At 45.8% G+C, this 17,154-nt stretch overlaps 2 protein-coding genes across 7 annotated transcripts in view; one reads left to right on the top strand and one right to left on the bottom strand.

Moving 5' to 3' along the window:
- The window catches only part of ADARB1 (adenosine deaminase RNA specific B1), a 71,041-nt gene extending 57,684 nt beyond the window's left edge, over nt 1–13,357 (bottom strand). For 2 of the 5 annotated variants that reach the window (XM_085227642.1, XM_085227640.1), the window contains exons 1-3: nt 13,215–13,357; nt 9,265–9,371; nt 6,660–6,748 (exon numbers count right to left, since the gene is read on the bottom strand). The gene's annotated coding sequence lies outside the window, so the exon portion shown is untranslated. The remainder of the gene's footprint in view (nt 1–6,659; nt 6,749–9,264; nt 9,372–13,214) is intronic. The other 3 variants (XM_085227641.1, XM_085227644.1, XM_085227639.1) reach the window with 3 other exon arrangements.
- Nucleotides 12,280–16,562, top strand: LOC146543948 (uncharacterized). 2 transcript variants are annotated; one of them, XM_085227645.1, is made up of 2 exons: nt 12,280–13,115; nt 16,196–16,562. In XM_085227645.1, exons 1-2 carry the CDS (start codon nt 12,653–12,655, stop codon nt 16,339–16,341), a joined length of 609 nt encoding a protein of 202 aa, XP_085083771.1. In that variant the 5' UTR covers nt 12,280–12,652; the 3' UTR covers nt 16,342–16,562. The 2 variants fall into 2 exon arrangements, 1 of the variants encoding a protein (XP_085083771.1); XR_014884274.1 differs by lacking the exon at nt 12,280–13,115 and adding an exon at nt 13,396–13,695.
- Nucleotides 16,563–17,154: the final 592 nt, after the last annotated feature.

The following is a 17,154-nucleotide window of genomic DNA, read 5'->3' as shown; positions in this document are numbered from 1 at the left end:
AGATGACCTGATGGTGTCCTGTAGTACCTAAAGGAAAAAAGGAACAGACTCTTTAGCAGGGTCTGTGGTGACAGAACAAGGGAAAATAGCTTCAAGCTTAAAAAGGGTAGATTTAGGTTATATGTAAGGAAAAAGCCTTTTAGGGGGTGGTGAGGCACTGGAACAGGTTATCTGGTGATGTAATGATATGACCTTTATTGAACCAGAAGACTACCATCCTTCTACCATGATTCAGGCTGGGTCCCAGGATGCTGCGGGAAGGAAACTAAAGAATGTTAAAAGCAACTTTGCATCCCTTGGAAAGACGTTGAAGGGATCAGCATTGCAGGTACTGTTCTCCTCTGTCCTCCCAATGGGAAGCTGGGACCCAGAAAGGAGGAGATGTCAGGTAAATGACTGGCTGAAGGAGTGGTGTCTTGATCAAGGCTTTGGGTATTTTGATTTTGGACAGGCCTTTGAGAAACAGGGTATATGGGCTTCTGATGGACTACAACTGAGCAAGGGGGCACAGATGTTCTGGAGAACAAACTCTTCATTGCCAGGGCTTTAAACTAGGTTCAGTGGGGGAAGGAAGAGGAGTTAGATGTGACAGAGAAGGGCTGGGGGATGTTGTCACTGTTGGTAATTGCAGGGAAAAACCTCTTCAGTTGTCCCATAGGATTGTGTGAGGACTCCTTAGAGAAGGTCATGTTGCCGATACCCCGTCCAAAATCTTGCGTTCCCTTAGGGGTAACTGCACCTGCTGCTTCCCTACGGTGCCTGTATTCCAAGGCACACAGCATGGGAAATAAACAGGATGAGCTAGAGATCTATGTATGGTCATAGAGGCATAATCCCACTGCAATCATGGAGTCGCTGTGGGACAGCCTGCACGACTACAATGCTGTCATGGAGGGCTATATCCTTTTTAAGAAAGACAGGCAATGTGGAAGAGTTGCCATTTATGTGAGGGAACAACTAGAATGCATTAAGCCCCACTTGGAAGACCGTGAAGAATGTGCGGAGAGCTTGTGGGTAAAAATTAAGGCGTGGGGTGGTATGAGTGACACTGTTGTGGGATATACTTCAGGTCACCAGACCAGGAGGATGAAGTTGGTGAAGCCTACTACAAGAAGCTGGAAATAGCCTCGCAATCCCAAGCGGGGCTGCATTCCCGCTCTCGGCCACAAAACCAGGTGGAGGTTTAAAGACTCAAGTGGCCTTCGGCACATCCCAGGAAGGGCTCGTTCTTGCAATGCACTGAAGATAGTTTCCTACTCAGGAGAAGCCAACAAGGTGGGGGTGCTTCTGGACCTCATTTTTACCAACAGGGATGGGCTTGTTAAGGATGTGAAGGTTGGGGGCAGCTTGGGATGCAATGATCGTGAGTAGTAGAGTTCAAGATCTTGAGGGGGAGCAGAATTGCTACCGTGGACTATCAGAGAGCCAACTTTGACCTTTTCCAGGACCAACTGGGAGGTGTTTCATGGGCTAGAGTGCTAGAAGATAAGGGAGCCAGTGAGAGCTGGGCAACATTTAAACTGCACTTCTTCCAAGCTCAGGATTAGTGGAGCCCTAAGAGTAGGAATTTGGGGAAGAGAGGAGACCTGTGTGGATGAACAAGGATCTCATAGATAAGATCAAAGGGAAGAAGGTCAATGAAATGGAGGAAGAGGGCCTGTTCTCTTGAGGAGTATAGGAGTGTTGTCATGGCCTGCAGGGCTGCATCGAGGAAGACTAAAGCCCCCCTGGAGCTAGCAAAGGAGATAAAGGGTAATAAGGCTTTTTTGTTTTGTTTTTTTTTTGTGGGTTTTTTTTTTTTTTTTTTTTTTTTTTTTTTTTTTTGTTAAAGTAAAAGGAAAATGTGAGTCCCTGCTGAATGAGGAGAGTGTTCTGGTAATGGGGCATGCTAAGAAGGTGGAGATGCTGAATGTCTTCTTTGCTTCAAAGACTCTCCCTTGGGACTCCTGGACCCTACAGAGAAAAGAGAGAGCATCCAGGAAATTGAGAGCTACCCTCTGGCTGAGATGAGGGTGGTCAAGGAGTGTCTGGGTGGATCAGTGTGCACAAATCCATGGGCCTGATGGGATGCATCCATGCGTGCTGAGGGAGCTGGTAGAGGTGACTGCCAAACTGCTCTCTATCATCTTTGACAGGTCTTGGAGAACAGGAGAGGTGCCTGAAGACTGGAAGACAGCCAACGTCACTCTGGTCTTCAAAAAGGGCAAGAACGAGGATCTGGGAACTACAGTCAGTTTCACCTCTGTCCCTGGAAAGGTGATGCAACAGTTTGTTTTGGATGCCATCTCCAAGCAACTGGAAGAGAAGAAGATTACCAGGAGTAGTCAGAATGGATTCACCAAGGGGAGATCATGCTTGACCAACCTCATAGCCTTCTATGATGGCAGCACCAAATTGGTAGATGTGGGGAGAGCAGCGGGTATCATCTACCTTGATTCCAGCAAAGCTTTTGATACTGTCTCCCACGACATCCTGATAACAAAGCTGACAAATTGTGGGATAGATGAATGAATGGTGAGGTGGGTTGAGAACTGGCTGAGCTCAGAGGGTGGTGATCAGTGGCACAGAACCTGGTTGGAGACCTGTGACTAGCGGTAGTCTCCAGGTAGTCGGTGCTGAGTCTGGTATCCAGTTCTGGGCTCCCCAGTACAAAAAAGACAGGGATCACCTGGAAAGAGTCCAGCAGAGGGCCACAAAGATGATAAAGGGCCTGGAGCATCTCCCATAAGAGGAAAGGCTGGGTGACCAGGGTCTGTTCTGCCCTGATAAAAAGAAGTCTAAGAGGGGATCTTATCAATGTTTACAAATATCTTAAGTGTGGGAGACAAAGGGACATGGCCAACCTCTTTTCAGTGGTCTGTGGGGACAGGAGAAGGGGAAATGACCATAAACTGGAGCACAGGAAGTTCTGCACCAATATGAAAAAGAACTACTTCATGGTGAGGGTGATGGAGCACTGGACCATCTGCCCAGAGGGATTGTGGAGTCTCCTTCTCTGGAGATACTCAAGACCCATCTGGATACCTACCTGTGCAGCCTGCTGTAAGAAGTCTGCTTTGGCAGGGGGGTTGGACTCTAGGGATCTCTAGAGGTCCCTTCCAACTCCTACAATTCTGTGATTCTGTGGTTGATGCCCTGTCCCTGGAGATTTTTCAAGGCAACCTGATCTAGCTGTGGTGTCCCTGCTCATTGCAGGGGAATAGGACTAGATGGCCCTCAGAGGTTCCTTCCAACTCTGAGAATTCTATGATTCTGTGATGAACAATATACACCTCAAGTCTAGCAAACTGCTGGAACATGAGGAGTATGTAAGCACTAAAATTATCAGTGGATGTAAAAATGCATATATTTTCATTTTCCTATGAGTGCATCTAGGGGATGTTGGCACTTTCAAATTGCTCAGAGAGCTGTGCTGTTTGTATGTTTCACAGAAGAGCCACCATAGTTCCATATCTGAGGACCCCATACGGGTCTCAAACCATCATCTGCTTGACTTAAAATCTTGGAGGCAAAAAAATGACTATAGGTTTAGTTAAGACTTATACCAGATCATTGTGGCTCAACAGCAAGAGCAGCACATATTTTACGGTGGCAGTACAGTACTGAATTTTAAATTACTTACTTACCATTTGCTAGGAGACTTGAGTGCCCAGTTGTTCTTCTGGATCCCCTAATGAGAGCAAGTCTGCAGCTAAGCACTGTTAGTGCTTTCTGTCTTTTCTCAGGCAAAGGGACTATCCTGTTCTGATTAATATGGTTACTCTTTGCTTTATGCCCAATTTTGACTATAACCATACACTGCATGTAGGCAAGACTTCACCAGAAGATAGGTTTGCAAAAAAGGCAGTGGCAAGAACAAAGCCAAAACATTAGCGTCAAGGACCAAAGCTGTAACAAGGCCATCAGGAGAACAATTATTTTCCCTGCTTCCTACCATTGCACTATAAAAGCTATGAGTTCAAAATATTACGTTCACTGTTTGTTTTTTTTTCCTTTATGATGCAAAGCAGCCCATTTCATCCATGCTGTCCTATAGATCAGATGATACTCTGGCAAAAGAATAACAGTCAATAGCCAAATTCCTCAAATGCAACGTAGCTTTTATTGCAAGAACTGAATATTGTATTTCTAGTCTCTTCCACGTTCACTTAATGCAATCAAGAACTATTGAGAAAATGCTTCCAAAGATGTTGTGAAAGCTTACTTAAGACCAGAAAGCCTACTTTCTTTTAAAGAAAATTTCTTAAATGAGTTACTGTGGAAAACACAGACTGAAAGACAACTCTGAAGGTGAAGTGGGCTTATGCCCAAAGAACCAGCATCAAAAGCACTGATGCTGAGGGAAGCAACATACATTTGTAACAAAATAGGCCTCAGAAGTATCATGGTCCATCCAAAATCAAAATCTTGCATATTGACCATTAAAACAAACTGTACCCTACATGAAATGCAGGTTGCTTTGCCAACAGAAACAAGGAAGTCAAAGGAAATTCAAAAGGAACATCAAAGTTGGGAATATTGTCTAAAACTGGTGAGTATTATCTCGACTGCCAAGAAACTACCCATGTGGATATGATATAGAGACTCTTTACTGTTCTTCTTGGGAGGGTTTAGCACTAGACGACAAACAGCAAGGAAAAGTGCTGAGCACCTTGCAGAACTCCCGCAGCGACTGTTCAGCACCACGGAGAGCTACGACTCCGGAGCACCGGCAACAAGGCGTGCTCCCAGCGCGCCCCTCCAGCACTGCGGAGAGCACCCACCCCAACTGTGACCGCGACGGGGCGCGCTCCCGCGAATCACGCAGCAGCACAGCCCTGCTGCGCAGCTCCTGCCACGCTGCACAGGCAGCACAAGCGAGGAGCGATCCTTCCTCCCCACGGCTCTCGCTGAACCTCTCGGCAGGGTTTTAGACGTGAGAAGCGTCTGTAGCGGGAGACAGGCGTAAATCAGTCGTCACCTTGATCTTTTCAAGTCAATCGACCCTCCCGGAAATATACAAGGGGAAAGACAAACGTCATGGCAAACTTCAAGTCACAAAAAATATTTTGTACTTAATCTAAGGAAATCTTTTCCACAGAAAAATTGCTCTTGAATCACAAAAGAAAAAAAAAAATATCAGAAAACATTTTATGCAAGTACAATTACACTATCTTTCAAAAATATAAACAAGCTATCATCTTGGCAATAAATATGAGCTGAAGCCCAGAAGAATTATTTTACTTCCAGGCAAGTTTATGTAAAGATCTTACTAGCAGTGAGCTTGGTTCTCTTGTAAACTCAGAAGCAGGAGGAAAAGTCGGTAAGAAGATTATGTTAATGCTATATTTAAGCATATGTAAGGACAGTGAATGAAATTCTGATTATACATCCAATCCAAAAAAGGAAAAGAAAAAAAAAAAGGCAACAAAACCGCACTCAGTTACTAATAATAGCTTTCAGGGGATAACAGAAGAAAAATAGGTTGCACCAGAAAAAGGAACACACAGCTACAGTAGTATTCACTGTCTCTCATTACTTGCATTCATGAGTGCTGGAATCTATAGAAATTGATTTTGATACAAAAAGATAAACTACTCAAAGGCTTTCAGGCTAACAGTAACTTTGCACAGGCATAGCAGTATACATTCTAAGACTTCTTTCCAACTTTTTGTCACTATAGAAAAACAGAGCTGGATTTCGCAAAACTTCCCAGATTTTTGCAAGGAGACTCAATCACACTGGAAAGGCTGACTACACACAGTTCTTGCCACTACAACACTGCCTCTGGACCAAGCACGTAAGGGTAGGCTACAGTGTCAAAATTGGATTTTCTGCACTTTTTTGGAAGCTCTTTAGCCTGGGTGATTTTGTCCCTTTGCCTGTACTTTAATAAAAGCTCTTCCTAGCTCTCCAACTAGACCTCCATGCCCTTGCTCGACCCAGTTGCATTTCCCTGTTCCACACTCTTCAGACTGTGAACTCAGCAAACAGTCAGAAATCAGTTTTCGATTACTCAAAGGCTCATTAGCAATGGTGGTATAAGTCTATCACAAACTCACAGATGGAAGATGTAGCCCCCAGAGCTCATCTTTGCGCTTGCTGGCACCCAAAGTGAGTCCAAACATGCTTCCAGACACGTGTGACAAAGCACAGGGCAGAGACAACCAGGAGATCGACTTCAGACAGCACACTCCTGATTCTAACTAAAATGCTAATGTGCATACCCAAAACATTAATGCCAGAATCAATATTTCTAGTTTCCAGCTCCTCTTTGTTATCAAAACACAGTATCACACTATATCGAACTCCAGAATATTGCTTGGCATTGGTCAGTGGCAGACTCATAGAATGGGTAGGCTGAAGGACCCCAAGGATCATCAAGTTCTAATTCCCATGGATAGACAGCATCTGTAAAAATACTACTATGGGAATGTCAGTATAACATACCTTAAATAAGAGGAAAGCTCATCTGCTCTCTCCACCTGAGCAATGACTTCACTGAATATAAGAGTGCTTCTAACCAAGAGACAGATTGCATTTCAAGAGCAGGCAACAAAGCCAGCTCTTCTGGGGAAATGGAAGTGTAGTGCCAGAGGGCTGTTCTGAAAACCTTTGTGAGGAGGAAAAATAAATTAAAAAAAATAAAATAAAATAAAAGGGAATGCATTTTAGCCTACCTGGAAAGGATTGTTCTTTGGTTTATTGTGGAATATGATCATAATTCAGAGCAGACACGCAGCCTCCTGTCCTGTCTGTGCCTCCACACCTGCCACAGAGTACACACATTTTGTACAGATTACAGACACAATAGGTTCAAAGGGCTGAAAACCTCCAAGGATCAGTGTCCAAAATGGGATGTTCAACCAGGTCTGAAGCATAAGTTAAAAATGCTACTAAAATTTGAGTAAGAAAAAAAAAAAAAAAGGCTATTTCTCATACTGATTAAAACCACCACAAACACAATCTCTTCTGACAAACTGCTAAATTCTCTCACGCAGAATCACTGAAAACACATAAACATGTACACTGCAAAGTTCTTTAAACTTGATTAAAGTCTACCAGAACTAAACAAAAAGGCAAATACCTAACAAAACAGAAATTTTTCCTCCTCCTTCAGTTTCCCATTGTGAACTACATCTATATGTATCAGGAGCAATCTAGAAAGCCTGGCCAGCAGAGGAAGGTTATAAATCAGGCTCCCCCACCAAGCTAGCTTTTAAAAAGTTTTCCACAAATGCAGTAGAACTCAGCTATCTAACATCCAACTGCTTATGTTCATAACTCCCACTTTTTCAGATACTTAAATACAGAAAGTCTAAGAACAAAAGCAGAGTTGAAACGTGTTATTTTAGTCTGTTTTCCATCAGCATACATTTTTCCCTTACTGTTCTTGTAACAGCACCTATAGCAAGCCAGGCCACCTCCAGCCTGTTGGAGAGGGCTACACTTTCGCCTCACAAGGAATAGGGCAATTCTGCAGAGACACTTTCCTTCCCACTCCACAGCAATAGCTGTTTCACAAATCTCCTAATTTATCATCTATGCCTTGGTGTTTGCATTGCTCCCATCTGGATTCTTCTACCAGACCATCCACATTTATGTTCCAGCTAATCTACAAGTGTGTGTAAAACTGTATTAATAAAAAGACAGGGTTGCTAATGACTCTGAATCCCAAATCCTACCATGCCCTAACTAGGATTCACATAAAGATTTTCGTTTTAATTAAGTACATTCAATATTTCAGCTGAAAAAAAGCTCATTTTAATTCAGTTTGGACTTTGTAAGCAAGTTTTTTTTTCATAAAAATCTGCATCTAAAGAAGCCAAATATAGTTTTCCTCTCTAATAGTTTGATTCCCAAACTATGCCCAAACACTACAGTATAATTAAGCTAGGAAAAAAAAAGGTAGTGAACATTCAAATTTAAAGACTCAGTTGTTAATAAAGATGACAATCTGAATAAACCTAATAACCTAAATAAAAAAAATCAACCTAATTTTAGACATACTGTACTACTAAATAGTAGAGGTCTTTCTGAATGAAAGAGGCAGGCAATAATTACGTAAAACTTAAACAGACAAAACAGGAACCTCAACTTCTAGCTGAGGTTGCCTCAAAAACCTTACGTAAAAACTTCACTTTCACATGCTACTGTTAACAAATGAAAGAAACAGATGTTTGCCATACTTTCTTCTTCTCTTTTTGATCAAGTTTTAAAAAGTTCATCTCTTCCCAGGGCTGATATGACAAATTTAACAGCAGAAAGGATTAGGGAGAGTCACTGGGAAATTAAGAAAGCTGATATATGCAGTCTGGAACAATCATAACTTTGGCACTGGTATAGTCCTAACGCCTGGCATTACCAAAGTCCCCCTCATAAAACTGACAGTATTATAACAACAAAAGTAACAGCAAAGCAATTGATTAGACAGTACATCTGGACATGTAGCTGCAAATTCAAGCTCCTCACCAAATGAGGACGTCTTCTACTTTTCTTTAAATTAAAAATCTAGTATATTCCTCCTCCACTTTCTCAAAATGAGAATACTTCAGATATTCAGCATCTTAGCCAAAAGGCTCAAAACACAGGACCAAGAGGTCCATTGTGCTAGAATCTCTTAAAAAGAAAAAGACAACTAAATGCAAAAGTTGAATTTCTTGTTCCAGTATACCTCAATAGAGAAAAGCTTCAGAAATCAAACTGGAAAAGAACATCCAGATAAACATCTTAAATCTGTGCTGGTGAAAATAGGAAAGAGATCTTCCTCTTCAAATCCTCAAATCCTCTTCAATTCCCAGAACAAACTTTCCTTTTGCATCTTTGCCAAAAGCACGTACGCAAAAAAAACTCTAATCCACAGGGTTACATGACACCTACAGAAGAGCACTTTCCTGGACAACTGTAGAAGTCTTTACAGTGACATTTAAAATTTTTCCTCGTGTCTCACTCACAAGCAGGCTTGCTCCCATCCCCTCTGCCTTCATCCCCCAGAGTCCTAAGGAAAGAGAAGGTGGCCAGAGCTGGCCTGTTTCCTCATAACCTATGGCAATGCAAGACTGCTGGCAGGCTGCTCCTCCCTGTCCCCATGAAAGAAAACAAGGAAACTCGCTCCTCCTGGATCGCCTTGTAAAATGTGTTTTCCTGTTTGTCTTTTACCACTAAGATCCTCTGATGTCTAACAGTATCTTTCCACTCAGCCTACAGCTCTTCCTCTCTCTGGAGCAATAATCAGATAATTTCCTCCGCTCAGATGTTTGTCCCACACAAAGCCTTGGCACTTACCTTTGACATCTCTACCCTCTTGTCAGACATCATCACCTCCTCAGCATGTTGACCAATTACCTTCAGGGATATTGATAGCGTGATGCTTTATGCGGTGGGAGATCAATCTAAGAAACATAGGGGGGTGGCGGGGAAAGAAAAGCATTTGTTCACAGAAAAGCATTTGTTTCTGCTTTAAAAGCACAGGCAGTATCCTCAGTGTGAAGTAGAAACATAAAGAGACCTAACTCTACCACATTAGGGAGTAGATTTGTTCCCACACATGATTAACTTATCACCACTCCACTTCAGGCATATAAATAATAAATTTTTAAAATGAAATAAATTAATAAAAAAAAAAAATCACAAGCCACAAAGATACAAAACTGTAAGCAAAGTCACCAAGTAAAAAGGAAAGAAGCTTGTAGTCTCTGCACTTCCCAGTGCTTCTGCAGATGCTCTTTATCACATATACAAGAAATTAGTGCTTACAGTTCCACCAACAGACACTTCACATGCTGAAAGCAGCCCAACATCTGCAGCCAGCAGACAACCAGGGGATGCCCCTGCAGCCAGTTTTTTCTCTCAGCTCATTAGCAGAGGCTGGACATGCAGCAGAGGTGACAGCACTGAGTCACCGTGCTGGCAGCCAGCTCCAACTAACCCCCCCAGCCGCCGATACAGGGCTCCAGTGCACAGCTCAAGGTAACCTCTCCAGTCATTGCACCAAGCTCCCTTTGCATGGGAGATGTCCAACCACAGAGAAAGCAGAAAGATCCCAATTCCCTCTGCAGCCAGATGCCCTTCAGAGGGACGTGGTCTCAGTCAAGCTCCGTTCCCAAGCAATTTAATATCTCTTACCTCTGCGGTTTGCTGGGTTTTTTTGTTGTTTTTATTTATTTGTTTGTTTTCCTATTGTTTAATTGGCTGTTTTTTTTTTTTTTTTTTTTAATGTTCGTATGTGCTGCTGCTCACCTACGGACCCCAACGCTCAGTCAATTCCCACGAGATTCGTAAGACTATTGATGGTCTCTACAAGAATTCAGACTGCAAAAACAAGTATTTCTCATACCTATCATGCAACCAAGATTCATTAAAAGAATAGGAAAAAAAAAAAAAATCACTCTCATGTTAGATAGTAGGAAAGACAAAAAAAAAAAGCCACATTGTGTGCAAATAGGAGAGAAGCTTGCTAAAAAGTATAACTTTGTTTGCTTGCATAATCATAATTTTTTTTTTTGCCATGCAGCATTTATATTATAAAGGCATTTCCTTTAAAACCAAGGTACATAAGCAACAAATAAGCCTCTACAAATAAATACAATTCAAAAAATAGTTAATCTTTGGTACTTAAACTGGAATCCGCAACATGGCAGCTGGATGGCTAGAGTGCCAAGCATTTACCAGTTTCAGAAGCTGCAGAAACAGCATGCATTGTTCAGACCACGTCCTCTGATGTTTCAACATCTGATGAATGTATCCTAAGAAGCAACACCCAATGTCAGCACCCACTGCTAGTCTGCTTCCATCAAAACACTGTGGCACAGAGAAGCACCAAGTCATCTGATTCAACATGTCTTTCTGAGGGTATATCTGTCACTGCCAAGCCCCAAACTTCTGAAGATACAGATCATATCCCAAAAACATCAGTGCAAGCTTCTTAGATGGCTCCCCAATATAAATGCTTGTTGCCACTTTACCTAACAGAAGCCCATCATTTCAAGGGAGGATGTCTGACCAGATTACAAGCAACCCAGGGCTCAGCAAAGGGCATACTGTGTGCAGAGATCAGTTTGCCCAAAAGCGGGAGTGCCTAAACTGATTCCAGTGCCACCATGCTGCGATGATGCCAGGTCTGAGCTAATAAACCCAGTCACCTAAAAGATTTTACCAGCTTCAATCAGAACAGACTTCGCTTTTCAGGGAGAAAAAAAAAAAACAAAACACTCCACTTTATCATGATAAGTTAAGCATACTACGGAAGACTTAGGTGCTTATAGCAAGAGAGGCCTACCATCAGAATCTGTGTCTCTGTTCACAAACCAGATAGCACAGAAAGGGCACAGAGCTTTCACTAGAGCAGATAATTCAGAATAAGCCGGGGGAAATAGAAAAGTGGCTGGAGGAATGTGTTTCATAGCTGTGCTTGTGAACTATGAAACACATTCCTCTTCAAACACCAAGAACAACATCCTCAGGACCTTCTCAGAACTCAAGTTTTCAGAAATCAAATTATCCTATTGAATGTGACCACATAAGCCAAGCCTCTAGCTAGAGCACAAAACATGCACAGAGTTGGCACAGCTGTGCTGCACTCCCTGGAGCTGAGGAGCTGCTGCACAGAAGCCACAGGGAGAAGCTTTGGCAAAGACACTGAAAAAGAAACTTGGAAAGAGCAGTTATGTGCCAGGGTCACGGCCTGTCTGTCATGTTCTGATAAACCATGTGGTAAAACGTGAAATCACCTTGCACAATCCTTTTCCCCCTTCTCCTTAATTCCTGAAATCCAAGGACTGCGCAGATGCACAGTAGTGGGAAACCATTGCAGAAGGTCAGGAGTTCTGCCTGATGAAACTGAGCACTGTGACAACGGACCCTGAGCATGGGCTGGCTCAAGGCGGTTCTCCACACCAAGTGCAGGGAGCTGCATCATAGGCAAGCAAGCAGCCTGCAGACCTCCCTTCAGCTGAGAGCAGTGCCTCCAAGCTGAATTCCAGCGAACATGGTAGTATGCAGTCAATGGGGAAGATGGGCTGCAAGATGACTGGTGGGGATTCTTCCATGCCATTGTGGCACCTCATTTGCAGGCATTACTAAGCTTTTCCTCTGATCACTGCAAGTGTATGTGCACGACTGGCCAAGAGTACATTACTCACTGTAGGAAGAAAGTGAAGCAGACAGAAGATTTGGCAAACACCCCAAAGAAATATCACAGACATCCTAAAAGTAACAACACTCGTTCAAGACACGACTGTTTACATTACAAGACTCATTACACGGGAGGCTTGCCTACTTTTAGAGATAGATATCACTACAATTGAGTGCTAGATAAACCCAAATAATTATTCTGAAAAGGTGTTCCATCACGAATTATTGTAAACATCTCCAGTTCCCTGTGGGCTGCCCCTCTGCTGCTCCTGCGGCGCTGCAGCCTCGGTGACAGATAGCTGGCAGAGCAGAGGCAGCCAGGGCTGCTGCCACAGCCACACACGCACCAAGACACAAGGCCACCTTCTTGGTTGTGCTACAGAACCAGCAAGTTGTAATCGATCACCACAAGGATTTCCGAAGAATAAAAGTGCCCCAAGCGCCACTGCAGAGCCCCATGCCGCGGCGGTGCAGGCGGATCGCGTTCGGGCGGCGCAGCGCGGAAACACCGCCGGGTTCCGCCTGAAAGAACCTGCGGGAAATGGAAAGGGCGAGGCGCCCGCAAGCAGACGTGCCCGCTCCGAGGGCCGAGGAAAAGCGCCGGCCGGGCGCGCCCGCCTCCACGGAGCAGCCCGGTTCTCGGCCGCGTAGTGCGGGGAAGCTCCCGGCAGCGCGCAGGCTGAGCCGGCCCTCAGCACGGCTCCTGCCCTCCCAACGCCGCGGCCGCCCCTCCGGACCACGAGCCCAGCAGCGCCGGCCGCCGCAGGCTCCGCCGCTTCGAAGGGGCCGCGGACAGCGACGCCGGGCGGCCGAGCCCCGGCTGCCCGAGAGAGGGGGCTGCGAGCTCGGCCGTACCGGGGGGCTCCGGGGCCGGAGCTGCTGCCGCGCCGCCACCCCCTCAAAATGGCTTCGCCACCGCCGCGGCCCCTCGCCGGGCAGGGCCGTCCGCACCCCCCCCACACGCCGGCCGCACCGCACTGTGCCCGCCACGCCGCGCTCCACAGGTGAGGGTCCGCCGCGCTCGGCCCCGGCACCTGCCGCCGCGCTCGGACCCGGACGGGTCCCGAGGAGCGCTCCCGCCGCCGCCCCCCGTCCCGCCTCACCTCTCTCAGAGCCGCTCCACCGTGCGCGGCCCCCGCCGAGCACCGCCACGGCTGCCGCTGCGTCGCCGCCTCCACCAGGATCTGTACGTGCCTGCGCGCGACCGGGACGAGCGGCCGAGCGCGCGCGCCCGCCCTTGCCGACGTGCAAAACCGCGCCCGGCCTGGCGGCGGCGCGAGCCCCACGCGCGGAAAGCGGCGCAGATTGGCTGAAGGCGAAGGGGCGGGGCGCGCTGCGGCGCTGCGGCGCTGCGGCGGGGCGGGGCCGGGCTGGCGGGGCTGCGCTGCGCTGCGCTGCGCTGCGCTGCGCTGCGCTGCGGGAGGCGGCGCGAAGGGGGTGCGGGCCTGGTGTTGCCGCAGGACTTGTGTGTGTTGGCACCGCGCCGGGCCTGGGCCGGCTGACGCGTGAAACTGAGAAGTCATCTTCCAGTGGGAGCTTGGGCAGGGCAGGGCAGAGCGTGGCGTGCCTGGCCGCTTTGCTAAGGTAAGCGTCCGCCTGCCTGATCCGCTGGCGCAGCCACCATCTGTTCTATTTCCCTTCCCTGCTGCCCGGCAGAAATCCCAGACGGGCGGCAGGAGGAAGCTTAGAATCATAGAATCGCTCAGGTTAGAAAAGACTTTAAAAATCATCGGGTCCGACCACGACCTGACAGTACCGCCCTAACAGCCCTCTGCTAGATCATGGCTCTGAGCACCACATCCAAGCAGCGGACAAAGAAGCCAATGGGAGCCCAAGTGCGGGGGCAGCTGCAAATGAAATGGCTGCAAGCAGTCTTCAGAGGAAAGCGAGAAACAAATCACACCTCGGAGTCAGGAAGGTGCTTTTAGCAGGTGGAAAATGACTTCACAGTTTAATACTGCAATAATCCTACAGAGACCCTGCTTATTCTGCATCGGATGCCTGGCCCCTGCAGTTAACAGAAGTGCCAAGAGACCTGCTGAGCCTTTCTCAGTTTCCAAGCATTTGTAGGCCAGTAGGAGATCATGGCTTCCTTTACCTTTTATACCATAATGCCTCTGAAAGCCTCAATTTTATTTTTCAGTACTTTTTTTGTTGAGAGGTCACTTTTTTTGTTGAGAGCCACAGAAATACCAATTCTACATCAAAAAAGGAAAGAAAGGCTGCAAACCGCTCATACCCTCCTACCTTAGTCCTGGACCTGTGACTGACTGCACAGTCAGCAGCATCAGGAGGACTGAACCTCTTTGTTTTCAAAACCACCTCAGAAGCAGATAAGTGGATCCAGCCGCATAGGGCAAAGTGTTTTCTGTCAAAGTACCTCCACACAGGCAGCAGCGAATTTTATCTGCGCTTCTAGTGAGCATTTCATGGCTTGCTATGCAAATTATTGCTCATGTGTTCAACCTGAATGGAATTGGAAAAGGTTTAAATAATTATGTCAAAAATGGGTTCTTGCACAGTCTGCCTGCAAAAGCAGGCTTGTAAGGGAAGCATATCTTCATCTGGGGAAGTGAGCTTTCTGAGCTGTGACTTCTGTTTTGCTGTCACCATTTGCAGATCTCAAAACAAGCCCAACAGGACACAACAGAAAGTATTGGTGCAGCTCCACATCTACTTTGGCCTCACTCTTACAAATTTTGCTGTTTCTTAGCCCCAAAGGCCAGTACTATCCTCAACACTGTAGAAAAGTAATGGCTGTTCTGCATGCCAGTATTTCTAGAGAAAAGATGTTAGGTGTGAATTCAGTGAAATGCAGAATATATGATGGAAATATATTCAGAAGACGCTTCTACCAGGCGAGCAGAGGGACACGTGTCCATCACGTGCACCAGCACCAGGACTCTCTAAAAAGGGTCAAATAGACCCAAACCTCAGAAAGTACTAGACAGATAGAGTGGAGAGGTGGTTGCAGAGCTTTGCAGCCTGCCTGCTCTCCACAGCAGAGCTGTCCTGCAAATACAGCCACCACAGATGCTGTGCTGACCACAGGAAATAGTTTCCTCACCCAAAGTGAAATCTGAGCTGCTGTTGACGTGAAGACATAAGCAAAACCCAGGAGCCACAGAATGTTACAGCAAAGGAGAGAGTATCCAAAAATGCAATAGCCAGTACCTGAAACCAAAATGCTATGGGGTGAGAGGCCCTCCTGGAACCACCACTCCTCACATACATCTTCCAACTGCATGAGAGTGCCCACAGAGTACCCTGCCAGCAATACCCAGCCACCAGAACAATAAACTGTTCATTAAGGTAGTGAGGATCAAAAAAGAGCAAATATTTGAAGAACAGAATTTGATAATACCATATGCTTGTAACTGTGGTTTTCTATGGTTTTTGAGCCCTGTCATTTTATACTTTGTCTACTCATCTGACAAGCTGACAAGTGCTCATAAGGAATAGCAAAGGAAAGTTGACAGTAATCTTACTGCAGTGTGCACCTTGGCCATGAGCTACATGCCTTGTGTCAGGGAGAAGCATGTCCACCTAGCTATCAGAGAAGTGTTTTATATACATCTTTCAGATAAAAATGATTTGTACTGCTGTATCAAACACCTCAGTACTATTAAGACCTCACACTAAGTTCTTACTCTGATTTCTCATCCATTTCTCTAGAGCACTAAGGTGTTGTTACTGCACTGCATCGAGCTTCCTCCCTAGTTGTTCCATGCACACACACACAGCACCAAGCAGCTGCTCTGCTTGCGCTTGGCTTGTTCCCTCACCCCATTTGCTCCTAGCAGGGTAAGGACTTGTGCGCAGATTTATAGGGAGGATGAAGCGGACCAGCACAAAAGGCTGGACTGGAAACAACAACCTATTTTTGTACATCCTCCTTCAGAAGATGTCCTCGTCTTCCCTGCACTGCCTGGGAGCAGCATCACCTGCAGGCTGTAGGCAGGCAGTTCTTGGTTGGGGAACCTTCACCTCCAAGAAACCTTCACCTTTCTTACTGTATTTTATTTTCAGCTGAAGAAATTTAACACTAGCTCCTATTTGAGGATTTTTATTTATTTTTTTCCAGGATCAGCAGTAAGACTCCGTTTCTCCCCTCTGGACTGGTACAGAGACAAGTATGGGGTGGAGGCATGGAGTCCTCCCCAGGCTCTTACCCTGCTCAAGGAGTGGTCCAACCCAACTGCTGTAACTCAGTCCCCTGCTTATTGCTAGGATGAAAAACATGCCTTCCCTGCAAAGCACTGGCCTTGCAGAGCTGTGCTGATGTAAAACTGTTGCTGGTGTTTAGGAACCATCACATTTTTCTGAATCATTTCTTCCTTTTCTTCCTAGTTTTTATTCAAATCTTCTGTTTAAACCTTTTTTTTTTTTTTCCCCTCTGCTTCATTTGTTATTTGTAAGCTTGCTTTAATAAAGAAATGGATTTTTAACAAGCTTTTGTCAAACTCTTGGGGCACTGGGAAGATTAGGCTATTGCTTGTAAAACTGTGTGTAGCACTTCACAAATGTCATAAGCCAGAAACAGCATTAGTGTTTGCATACTCTAAAAGGATTTTCCAGCCCAGGTCAGCTCAGTTTGCATGCTTGGGGTCTTGATGTCTCAGGATAAATTTCGAGTCTCACTTGGCATAAAGCTGCCCAGTGCAGGACTTCTTTATGGGCTGATTCTGCTGTCCATTATCCTGCTCTGACTGTGGCCAGTTTGCCAGCCAGGGTGATGCCACTGGTGAGGCCTGTGAGCTTTCAAGGTCCCTATGGTATGTGGCATTTCAAGATCTGACATGACTGTGAGCTTGCCAGAGCCATGCATTTCAGAAATGACCGGCTCTTCCCAAAAGTGTTTGTGCCTGTGATTTTGGGGAATTGCTCTTTGAAATCTTCCCTCACTCTTTGTGTCTGATCACAAGCTCTGTAAAAGGCTGAAATCTCTGGCTACTTTTTAACGTCTCCCTCTGCACTAAGTGCTAATGTCTGCTTGCCTGCAAGTTCTGACCTCCAGAGAGGAATCCAAGGGGAAGGATACAC

This window comes from Meleagris gallopavo, chromosome 7 (genome assembly GCF_905368555.1).
Source record: "Meleagris gallopavo chromosome 7, MGAL_WU_HG_1.1, whole genome shotgun sequence".
NCBI classification, from domain to species: domain Eukaryota; kingdom Metazoa; phylum Chordata; class Aves; order Galliformes; family Phasianidae; genus Meleagris; species Meleagris gallopavo.
The sequence above is the reverse complement of the archived record's forward strand: the minus strand, read 5'-3'. Positions and strand labels throughout refer to the sequence as shown.